The sequence below is a fragment of the Phaethon lepturus genome, unplaced genomic scaffold (genome assembly GCF_000687285.1).
Source record: "Phaethon lepturus isolate BGI_N335 unplaced genomic scaffold, ASM68728v1 scaffold21533, whole genome shotgun sequence".
NCBI lineage: Eukaryota > Metazoa > Chordata > Aves > Phaethontiformes > Phaethontidae > Phaethon > Phaethon lepturus.
The window spans coordinates 26,634-38,704 of NW_010531455.1; the positions used below are offsets into that span (position 1 = coordinate 26,634).

Sequence of the window (12,071 nt, forward strand, 5' to 3'; positions counted from 1 at the left end):
CGGCTTGGTAACAGGCTGTTTCAAGACTGGAGTTGAGATACAAACAACCGATGCCCTAAGTGGAAAAGGGTGGAGCTGGCCACAAAAAAACCGCCAGTGAGTTAAGGCTGGCGGGGAGATGATAAGAGTCACAGAAAGTGTTTGCTAGCCCCATAAAAAAAATAAAAGGGGAGGGGAGCTTCTGCGCTAAGACAGAAAGAAATAGGCTCAGTATTAAATATGTGGAATTAGGTGAAGTGGTTATAGTCTCTTCACTCGCAGTGAAGCGTGTGGCTATCTGGCTGGATTCAGTGACGTGACTGACAGCAAGCTGGTCCCATGCAGAGCTCAGCCTGCGCTGGTTTTTCCAGCTCCTCTAACCTGACACATACTGGCTTTCCCCCATGAGCTGCAGCGGCGTGTTTACTCCTGCGATAAGCAGCCGAGACACCCTATGATTACAGCAAAACCTGAAGCCCTGGACTCCTTTTGCAAAGCCCATCTTCAGCACACCCAAGTCCCAAAGTCCCGGCGGCGGCAATCGCCACACACAACTGCTGCTGTGGATGGGGGTCTGGGTCTCTCCCTCGTGTCTTCTCGTGGGGTAAAGCCACACCATGCATCTTGCTAGATGGATATAACCACCAAAAATTAAAATGCTAGAAGAAATCAAATTTCAGTGTGACAGGGGTCTGCACCATTGCAGCTATAGGAATGGAAATTAGGCAATGGGATTTCTTGGTTTCTCATACAGATCTAGTGGGTGGCCTTGATCTGAGATGACATAACCCTGAGCACAAAGTCCCTCTCACTTAAAATGCTGAACTTGCCCAGCCCCCCAGTCTGCCCCGGGCTCAGTGGGATATTATCATGGCTCAGAAGGGATCTTTAAGGGACGTTTTGTGACATGCCTTAAACGATGTGCCAAGTTGAGCTCATCTCCCCTGGTGAACAAAATGCTGCACCGGTCCTACGATGAAAGCACGCAATTAAATAAGCTATTGCGATGAGAGGGGGGTCATGATGCCCCAGCAGGAAGTCAGGAAGATGTCAGAGAAGACATCAGAGACGACCGAAGCCAGAGGAGGGAGCTGCAATGCGAGGGTCCTGCCCAGTGAGGAGGTCCCCACGGATATATAAAGTTGTGAGCCCTTCCCGGCCAAAGGGTGACTCTCCTGAAGGATCTGAAAGGCTTTTGAACTTGTGGGGAAAGAGCAGTGGAAGCTGCAACATGTGAGGAACTGAAAGGACTTTGATATTTTAAGAAAATAAACTGCCCCCAAAGGGAGTGGTGTTGCAAAAATACTGTACGTTCACTTGATGCAAAATAGAGCAAGGTAGACAACTGCAAAAGCTGGGGAAAAATAAATCAAACCATCCTTCATCTCTGTCCCGATAGTTTGAAAATAACATAGCCAGAAAAAAAAAAAAAAAAAAAAAAATCAAGTGTGGATGGGTTTGCTTGTTTTTGAGGAGAAAAATCTGCCTGCATGCTATGGCAGACCTCTGAATAAGGAAGCTGCTAAGCAGGACTTCTCTCCCCACTTCTTCTGGGCAAGACCAGCCAGTGTGGGAGGCTGGGGCGTGTGTGCGTGCACGAGGCAGGAAGGAAGGGAGGGAGGCAGGGGAGAGAAGTCTTTAACCTCAGCACAAAAAACCACCTGATTTTGCAACCTAGATGGCTAGACCTGAACCAGTACCCTCACGTAATGGCAGCCCGGAGCCAGAATCACCCCGAAGGCCCTGCAGAGCCGTGATGGATCAGTAGGTGCTCTCTTTATCCAACACGCAATTAAAGTAAAGCAGGATGAGATCCTGCCAGCAAACTGCTCAGTTTAAAAAGAAACAAACTCCAAATAACTGTGTTTCGTATGTAAAAGTGGCAAATGCACATTCAATGGGTCTTGACAAGCCACACGAGACTTTCACTGGTAAATTCAAAACAGAAATCAGGCATTTAAAGTCCAATATCCAGGTATTTTTATGTTTACATATTTCAGCTCTTCAACTCATCACTTTATACACAAATTTGCTTACTCCAACTTCTTCTTTCATCAGTAAAATAATGAAATATATTTCATATAATGGAATATCTTATGCATAAGCTAAATAAAAAAATGCACCCTCTTCCACTACCACTCTGACCTGCAGCTTTTCTGCAAATACAGTGATATAAAGTAGATGTAAGGTATTCCCCAACACAGCTTTAGCAGTGATCCTCATTTCCCATCAGGTTATGCACACAGTTCTGTTAGCTAAAGCCTGTAGTTAGCTTTCCTGCTGGTTAGATAATTGTTTCACATGGTCTGACTCCACTGGAAGCAGCATGGCACTGCTGCCTGCCCGCAGAAACACCCAACACCTTCCCTGGCTGCTCCAGGAGGGCTGCGGGGAGTTTCTCCCTGCTGCATATTCATGCAGCTCTTCAATGCTGAACCCACTGTTCAGTCTTCACACATCGTAGCTGCACAAACATTGCCTTTTTTTTTTTTTTAATGAAGTGTTTTTGAATCTTTCAGTTCCCATGGTGAGGGCACCAGAGAAATGCCAGAAGGAAATGAAGGCCAGGAGGACTTGTATACCGTAACTGAAATATGGGTTTTGATGATACAGCAAATAAATGTTTACTTTCAAAGAGGTTGTTACTCTGTATAACAAGCAATACACGATTGTTTAGCATATAAAAAGACAAAACTGCTTTTAATTTTAGAGTTAATTTGGAAAAATCTAAAAAAAACCCAAACCAACCCATCTTCTACAATTTTGGATATATTATAGGTCAAGTATCTGAGACCCTATGTAAAGCAATAAAATTAGTCCACTGCATAAATGTAGTGCCTTTCCTTTAAAAATAACAACACAGTATCTGAACCTTTTGAACTTGCAGACATTACTGAAATAAACGTAAATGGCTTTATCTTAAAGATTGGCCAGCAGTACCTCTAGATGCTATCAGGCTGCTGAGACCCAGCTGATATTAATTTCTTTCCACCTCTCTAACAGACACAGAAAAACAAACATGCCGGTCCTGTCAGATTCTCCAGGCCATCAGATACTCACAGGTTACATGCAGTATTAAGCAAACATGTCTGAGAATTCACTGATAATGTCAGGACATTCTTTGTGGGCAGCAGTCATAAAACTCAATTTCTTTAAGACTTATGAACAGACTCTAAGACATTAGCAAACATCAGAGGTAATGGGAATACCCTTTCAGTAGCTTTTAAATTATTTAATTTAGGAAATGGAAATTGCACATCAGAGAGTAGTCTTCAGATTGCACATCAATATGTGCATCAAACAGCCCATCAGAGAGATGCAGCAGTTTGATGTCTGAAGATGTCTGGTCAGGGCTGTAGCCCTTACAATAACATGCACTGCACAAAATATACCGTAGTTTCTGATATATTCTCCAATTTATTTTCTTGCTAAAGGATTTAGATTTTCCTACTTGAAAGAAAGAAAAAAGCTTGTTAATAAAACAGATTAAATCAGTACCTAAGCTTTAGAGTATATGACAGTGATTAACCCTTTAGTTTTATATTATAATTCTTTGCTCAGAGAAAGTACGTGTTCAAACAAGTTTACTTTGGGTCTACACATGCTTGTGTATTTTCAAGAGAGGTCTCATCATTACTATATATACTTCATATTTACTAATACTTGCCAGAAGATGAGTCAATGACTACTTCTCTGATCTGAATGCATATATCTAAGACTGGGTGAAGATTTACTAGTGACCAAATTCTTTATTAAAATATGTCTGATAACTTGTCTTCCTCTTCTTCCAAAACACCTTCAGACTATTTCCTCCTTGTCGACTGGAACAAACTAGAGAAACAACAAAGCTCTAAGCAAACTTCTAATGCAAAGTAATTTTGCGGCTATAGAACAAAAAAAGTACGCACAATACTTGTTAATTCAATCCTGAACCTATGTTATGCAGACTGGTAACAGGAAAAATGCTTTCTGGCCCTTTTGTGACAAATATTATATTCAGGAGGAGACAAGGTATTTATTTTCAGTCCTGACTCTCAAGAACACTATAGCACATTGCAGCTGGAACCTGGCAGGAATAATGCAGTTTCTGCCCCCAAATCACTTAGGAAATTTGCTTGATGGACATTAAGTCACAGATACTGTATTAAAAATGCTTTTATTTCCTCACACAAGAAATCACAGCAGGGTTCCTATAAATTTTCTATTTCAAGAAAAGAGACAATAGAAGGAGATACTTAAGTGAGGGGAACTGGTAGCTCAGGCACCTCCTCTTCGTGCCTAACCACATACTCAGCTCCCACGTTCCTGTTTCTGCCTGGCAGATGCCAAAAGCCAAGCAGGCAGCAGGCCCCTGGCTTATGTGGGCAACTGTTCCCTTACAGAACAAAAACTTGCAACTTTTTGGCAGCTCCAGACAGTCGCTTTCCAAAAAGTGCTGGGCTCAGCTTCTCTTGCGGCAGGACACTAACAGCAGCCCGGCAGCTCTCTGTCCTCCAAACTCCTGTTAAAACAGTTACATAGACTCGGGGTTTGCCCCTTTTCATCCCCTTTCCTAAAACCTGCACGCTGACACTGCCTCCATTAAAAAAACCCACAGAGGCTGGAGCAAAGAGACATTTGATATGTTTGGCAGACTTGGCAAAAGGTCCACCAAAATGTTAAGGAAATAGTTACGCTCATCAGATTCAATACTGCCACCGAAAAGACCAAAAAATAACACGTGTACAAACCCAAACTAAGTCTCTGTAACTTATTTTTACCTGTTAGGCTAAAGATCTAGTCTTTGCTGTAAGTCTTGACTACTCATAATATGAATATTTTAACAGGAAGGATCAGACTCCAATCACATTTTACAATCAAGTGTTTAACATAAAATTATCATGATTAAAGCATTATGCAATACCTCCCTAGAGTATTTTCTTTATAAAAGAGCTTGGCTGCAAAACCAAGCTTGCACAAATTGACTTGAAAGTAATAAATTCCTTAGTCAACAGGTTCACATTATACTCAGAGCAACACACAGATCCAAGAGGCACTCCACGACAACACTTTAGCAAACAATCCTGTTATTCATGGATGACTATAATAGGGTGATTACTAACAGCTGTTTGCAATCTCATTACATATGAAAAAGCTTCAAAAAAATTACAGAATAAGCACCCCAACTTAGAGAGGAACTGAAGAGAAAAGGATCTGTAAAGCTGCTTAACCCCTTCCCAGTCCCGTTACCCTCATTACTCACATTACACCCGAACACCCCCAAAGGTTCACCCTCTCACAATCCTTACTCCCTGTGGCTTCAAAATACTCGAGGCAACAGTGTTACTTTCCAATGTATTCATCAGGTTAAACTCAAAGAATGCACGTATTAAAATATAAATTAAAACCAATGAGAGTGGTTCAATAGATTTAATAATTTTATATGTAGCCTACACAAGTACTGAACTTACACAACCATTAGATGAGTGCTAATATGGCCAAGTATGGGTATGATCAGCCCCAAGGACATGAAAAGAACACATAGTCTAGCTTTTAAACAAACTCAACCCAATTAAAAATGTTAATTAAAGCATTCCTAATGCAAATGATAGGTTAATATTCAAACCCAGAAAGCAGAACACCACAGAATGCCCTAATTTGCTCCTATTTGACCAATGACTCCTTCACTGTCTTCTCTGCCCCTAAATTTTAATTAAGTACCCTGCAGCCAGCCAGATCTTTTTGTAATACTGCAATGAAGCATAAGAATATAAAAGCATCAGGAGAAAAACCAACACAATAAAGGCTGCTTGTTCACATACAAAAATCTATGCAAACAAAATGCTGGATAATCTGTTTAATGACTCTTCTTAAAAGATGGTCTAGAGTTATTCTAGCTTAGCTGTGACGTAGATTTCTTTTTTTAAGTCTCAAAATGTTAATCAGGAAATCCCAGAAAATAACACTGTCTTGTTCTCATCCCCCTTTAATCCCACTCACAGGGCTCTGCAGTATCTGAGTGACCCTCTTCCTTTGCTCCATCATATTGAAGTCCTGTCTCAGGTCAGGAGACATGTTTCTCTCTCGAATATACTCTGGATCATTCTCATTGATGCGATCGAAGTACCGCTCTTTGTGAGGCATCGTGGCTGGGGGAGGAGTGGTGACCACCACCTGACTGGCATCAGTACTCATGCTTCAACACTGCAGATTATAGGCTTCACCTGAGGCAAATAAAAAAGGGGTAAGAATGATTAACAATTAAAAGGAAGGCATTGAATGTAACTTCCAAGTCCAGACACCAAAAATGTTCTTTTTCCTCTCTGCAGAGTAACATCTAAAATGAAAGGAGAACAAGTCAATAATTATCATAATCAGAAAACTAAGGAAAAGTTGTAGAGAAGTGTTTAAAAACCATTAATCAGTTCTCTAACACTTCATAACCATCTCTATTCAAGTTCAAATAAAAACCCAACAGTATACAATTAAAAATTATGACATTTGACATGCCCATAGTATATTTTACAACAAACCTTCCTGTATCATTTTATGTTGCACTCATCACTCTCCCAAGGTTTTTCTATAGCTCTCCTTCCTGACATGTTCAACCAAACACACCCAGAAGATGGGGCCTCTGTTTCACATCCGCTCAGAGCTCATCTCCCAACTCGAAGGAAGACATTCCTCAATTACAGCACTTCCGAAGCATCTCATAACCCCAGCTTAAAGACAAGACGCCGGGCCGCTCAAAGACTGCCAGGGATGTCTGCAGAGTGCTGGCTGGTGCCTGCGCGCTTTCAGAAGACACTTGGAGACACCGAGGGAACTGCAGAACAGGTCGTGTTGGGTTGCACAAGATTGTGGCTGCATCCATGGCAAATAGCTGAGTTTTAGCTTTTCTCCTCTTGTGTGCAATTGTACGCAAAGATCCTCGCTGAAGCTCATTATGTTAGGAAAAAAACACAAAGAGCTTTCATGTCTCGGTAGAAAGCTATGCTTAAAGCCTCATTGAAAAAACCTGATAAGCGTTTGTAAATACAAACAGAACTGGATCAAAAGCAGAAAAGCAGACACCTGAATTTTCATACAAAGAATCAGGCTCAGAAGCACAGTCAGGAACACTGTTCCTCAAGCATGTACTGAAAAGGGACATTTTCTCAGGTTTGAGGAACAAAGAGAAGCAAGATTTGTAGAAAGAGATAGTGTATTATGAAAATGCATTTTAACATGCAAATATCTACATTCAATAATATATTTAATATAAAAATATTTGCATGCAAATGTATTTGATATGTAAATAATTCTTCAGAGGGAAAAAAAAGCCAAACATGAAGGAATGAGAGTTGTTGTGCAGTATTAAACAGTGTGGTTTGACATTACGGTATCAGTGGTTTAAAGTGTCCTTGCTCCATGGCGCAGTTCACCCATCCCTCATTTGGGTCAGTGCAATTACTGTTTGGAGTATTCTGTGAACAGTGAACTGACACGGAGCATTTGAACTCCTCCAACTATGACCTTGTGTATTTTCCAGATGAAACATCTGGAAGCCCTGTTAAAACCAGCTTCAGCAGCCCAAGCCCTCCTCCTGCCTGCGACAAGCCCTTTCGCTCTTTGTTCTGCACCCTCTGCTGCGCAGCCACGCCATGAACTAGGCTGGCAGGAGGATGCAAACTGGTTTTCAGCCAGTTTCCCACACTGACACCCAAACGGCTTTGCTGGCACGCTGCAAGGGACAGCGCAACGATGAAATCCTGGGGCACTGCAGCCCTGCCACCAAATATGAAACCCCAGGCAGAAAACAAGACCGATATCACCTACAGAGCTGGGAAAGCATTAGCAGATAAGGTACAAGAAAACCACATCTATGATTTTTCTTGTCTGTTACAGATTATGATAAAATGTGGGATTCAGATGAAGCACAACAAATGCCCTTCTAAAAACAATCACTACAAGTTGTAATTGTTTTTGTTCTTTACATCCTCTGGGGTTTTTTTGTTTGCTTGCTTGTTTTTGAGGGAGAAAGCACGTTCTGGGATGCAACACTGTCCAGCTGCATGCACGGAGCTTCCAGGAGGTACCTGGCATGCTGGATGAATGCACCACATTCTGGGACGCATAATTCGCATACTGGAGGCAAGCTCCATGAACTTTGATGGCTTTGTTACGGAGGCTGTGGAACCATACTGGTGAGTGTTGCATTTGCTGCTTGGGTGCAGTCCGAGTTCATTCAGTATTTACTGACTGACCTCCGGGAAGCCTGCTATGTGTCATTGATTTGGGGATGCTGGGGAGAAAGCAAGGGGCTTGCATCAAGGAAGTGGGGGTTTGGGAAAAAAATCTAGAAAAAGCATAAAAGGAGCTCGAGTTTTCTAAGAAATTAACTACTGTCTTTTCCAGCTAGGAGCACTGAAGCTTAAAGATAAACCTCTTGGGACAGTGTTTGGGGATGTGATCACAGCTCAGTTGCCCTCTGTTCAGATTAGAAGAGACACCTTTATAAATGTAACTGTGTGTTATGTCTCTCCTCCCTTCTCCCTCTCTGAAAAATGGCAGGGTTTCAGAAGCAAAAGAAAAAAGCATCATGAGAAGACACATGACCATGAACTCACTCTCCAAATGCCACAAGGTATGAAGAGCTTGAGACCAGACCCCTCAGCCTACGCTGTTCTCCATCTGTGTCGGGGTAAATACCTCCATCTGAGTCACACCTTCCAGCACCTACTGGTAACTGAAAGCTGTCTAGAAACGCAGATGGCAAGAACCTTGCTGGAATTGGCAACCAGCTGCGACTCCTGCTCTTCAGTTACTTCTTCCCAGAAGTTGCCTTATCCAACAGTTTTTTCTAAAATGCTCCTGAATCCCGTTAACCCTGAGCAAACTTGCTCAACTGCTGATCCACTCTGTTAGCTGGACCAACACCACACATGTCTGACCTTCAAAAAACTTTTATTGTTATTATTATAAGTTTCCAGGACATAATTAGTTCAAGTCTGTTACTTTACAATTCATTCTTACAGTAACAGAAAAGGCCATTCATTCGTAAAAAGACATAAACGTGGCTGGCAATACCTAAAACACTCAAAAAAGATTTTTCTAATTGCTTTGGACTTAATTTTTTCCTCTTTCCTTTCAGATTGGTTTGTTACCTCTAGCCATTAAGATTACAACATAAAAGTCCTTGTATTACAAAAAACTCTCCGTTACTGAACATAACATAGGTATTGGATCCACTTGTTCTTATTAGGTCTGGTTCAACGCCCACTCTGTTGGACTGAGGCTGACTCTCATATAAGTCCTACTGTTCAGCTGGAAAACTTTCAAACAAATCACCCATTCTTTTATTATCTATTTGCATCTTGCACTGATTTTTTTTTTTTTTTTTTAAAGGGACACTTGTTAAGAATGGGCTCAGCTTTTGGGGATGTAAAAATCTGTACCTCCTTCTCAGCACAGGACTGGCAACAACATACAAGTAAGTATTTGCAGAAAATCAAGATCTCAAAAGTTATGACTCGTGATAGATGATTCTCTCCCCCTCCCTATCTTTTGGTGAGGTTCTTTTGCCTAAATGAAAAATCAGCTTCGCTGCAAGGCTACTTTTGGCTTTCACCCCTTTCAGTGATGTTCATGAATTACAGAAAGTGAGCAATCATTTTCCTGAGCGGTACCAGCTAATGTTTCTTATGCATGCTATACTGCATAAGTGGTTCCAGACACTGAGGCATAGGTGGAAATATGAGAGTATGTCCCTATAGCGACAAGAGACTATATCTAGACTGGTCAGAAAGGACAAACATATACAGAGAAATCAAACCTAGACCAGGATCTGATTTTGTCCTGGTGAGAGCTATCACTCAGCTGAGACACGCATTTTAGCCCACATTTTGGCCTAGTATGCATATGCTCTCATGCCAAAAAGAGATTCAAAGTATACAGAGCAGTTTTCCCGCCTGTGGTTTGACTACTCCAATGAGGGGCAAAAGAAACTAAGAAGAGCAAGTCAGCATGTGTGTTTTTTTTAATACAGGATCCCTCTCTGCTGAAAATATCTTTAGGGACCTGTGAAACAAAGAAGCTCAAAAGCTCTTGCTACAGGGTGACTTGTTAATCTAACTCCGTGTCCCCTGTCTAGTTACACCCCCCTGGTTCAGGCTGAATTGAACTCTGATACCGCTACACAAGAAAAGAGGTCGTGTCCTCCCATGCTTTGATGCCTTATATAGCTCATGGGTTTGGCTTCCATATTCTGTTCCGTATTTTATCACCGTAACTGGGCTATGGGAAAAAAGTAGAGCATTCCACCTTTGTCAGGAGGATATGCATCTCTCCACTTAGAATTAAATTGTATTTAACAAAAACTGCTGATTTATTCCAGGAACTTGGAACTATTGATTTTAGGCTGCAACATTAAATCCTGAGCATGTCCATCTGACACTTTGGAAAGTCTAAGTAACATGCTGTGCTGCTTTTGTTGGAATAACTGTTTTCAATGGCAAATCACAAAAGCAGCTCAAAAATAATAATGAGGTCAGAGGAACAAGGAGTACTGAAGCAAAAAAAAAAAAAAGAGCAAGAGACCAAATGCAAGAAAAATTTATCTTGCCAAAGAACACCCCAGAAAGCACTGTCTTGATATATTTAGATCTTTCCTAATATACAGAATGTATATAAAAATAAATACCATCATCAGAGAAAGACAGAGCAACAGAAAACAGAAAATCATTACATCACCTAGCAACGAATCATTAACTTACCTTTTACGCTGATTTTTTTTATGGCTGGTTTCAGACGTTCCCATTTTCTCTATGCAGTGCAATCCATCTGCTTGAGAGTTTCCAGCACTGCAAACAAGCAGCGTGCACACCGCATCATTAACCGGTGTGACTGATTTCAGGTCTGAGCACTCGAGCTAGACTATACCACATCTGAGCGTTTCTTTAAGGAGCATGTTGTGTTATTCTGCTCTTGCTATTTCTCGCCTGCTTGTTTTTAAGGAGCAGTCTGCTCCCCCCCCGCCCTCCAGTATCTTGTCTGCCAGGAGACTTGTTGGAAGCAGAGACTGGGTGTCTCTTGATTTCAGTTTCAGCCTCCCCTTGAAACAGGCAGGTTCCAGTCTGAATCAAAGACTCGGGTTTAGCCCACACCATGAGCTACATAAGTAAGCTGACAGAAAAAAACACGCTTAAGGAATATGTGAGAATAGTTAAAGGGGCAGGAAAATACGTAGGAGAACGTGGACTGAGATGAGAGTCATTATTGCTGTCTTCAGGCATGAGAAAGACAACTGTCCATCCTCCCTCCTATAAATTTTAGTACTGACATATAATTGAGTAATTTCATCTGTTCTAGGGCAAAAATACATTTGGATAAACACCTCAACATTAAATTCATTTTTTTATTCTCCTGATCAGGACATCAAATACCATAAAAATCTGACAATGCATTGACGGATTTTTTTTTTTTTTTAATATTACAACAGGCTTGGGTTTCATTTATCAGTCTCTCACACTGGTAAGATGAGTAAGATGTATGCTCAGAGGTTTGCATTTCCTAAATGCAACTTGTGGAACTGAAAATACTTCTGCTACACTAGACAAGTAGCAGTTGTTCAAAATGATATTAACTGATTTTACTAATATACAGTGATTCTGTGCACTAGCACTCAAGTCAAACTATACCCTTAAGTTGACACAAGGTAGTATTTGCATTAAAAAAATACAGCTGTCACACCTTCTCCCAACCTTCCACCTGTTCAATCTTTCTCCCTTTATCACCTCTACAGATTCATGCCAGCAGATGTTTGTAGGGTCAGATGGTAGAATGGGTAAGAGAAGCTACTCTTTGGCAGAGTTTAAGTTTTTATTTTAATTTTTGGGTTTTTAAGATGGATTTATTTTCAGCTGTATCAGTTCTCCTGGCCAGTTAACTGCATATCTGCACAAATGTTTGTTCTGAAACAAAGACAGTGATGATACAGGGTGTCTAATACTGCTGCTTCCAGTAGCAATGCAGGCATAAACAATTTGTCACACTACAGCCCAAACTGGTTACAAATCAAATATTCTAACCCAGTGCTGCATATTTAAGTCCTTCTGCTTTAAACAGAGTAAGCT

General features: G+C 41.1%; 1 protein-coding gene across 1 annotated transcript in view; it reads right to left on the bottom strand.

Annotated features, from left to right (window-relative positions):
• ADD3 (adducin 3 (gamma)) overlaps positions 1 to 10,962 on the bottom strand; it is a 33,182-nt gene extending 22,220 nt beyond the window's left edge. The window contains exons 1-2 of the mRNA XM_010284584.1: positions 10,713 to 10,962; positions 5,959 to 6,182 (exon numbers count right to left, since the gene is read on the bottom strand). Of these exons, the coding sequence (XP_010282886.1) occupies positions 5,959 to 6,153 (195 nt within the window). The 5' untranslated portion in view covers positions 6,154 to 6,182; positions 10,713 to 10,962. The remainder of the gene's footprint in view (positions 1 to 5,958; positions 6,183 to 10,712) is intronic.
• Positions 10,963 to 12,071: the final 1,109 nt, after the last annotated feature.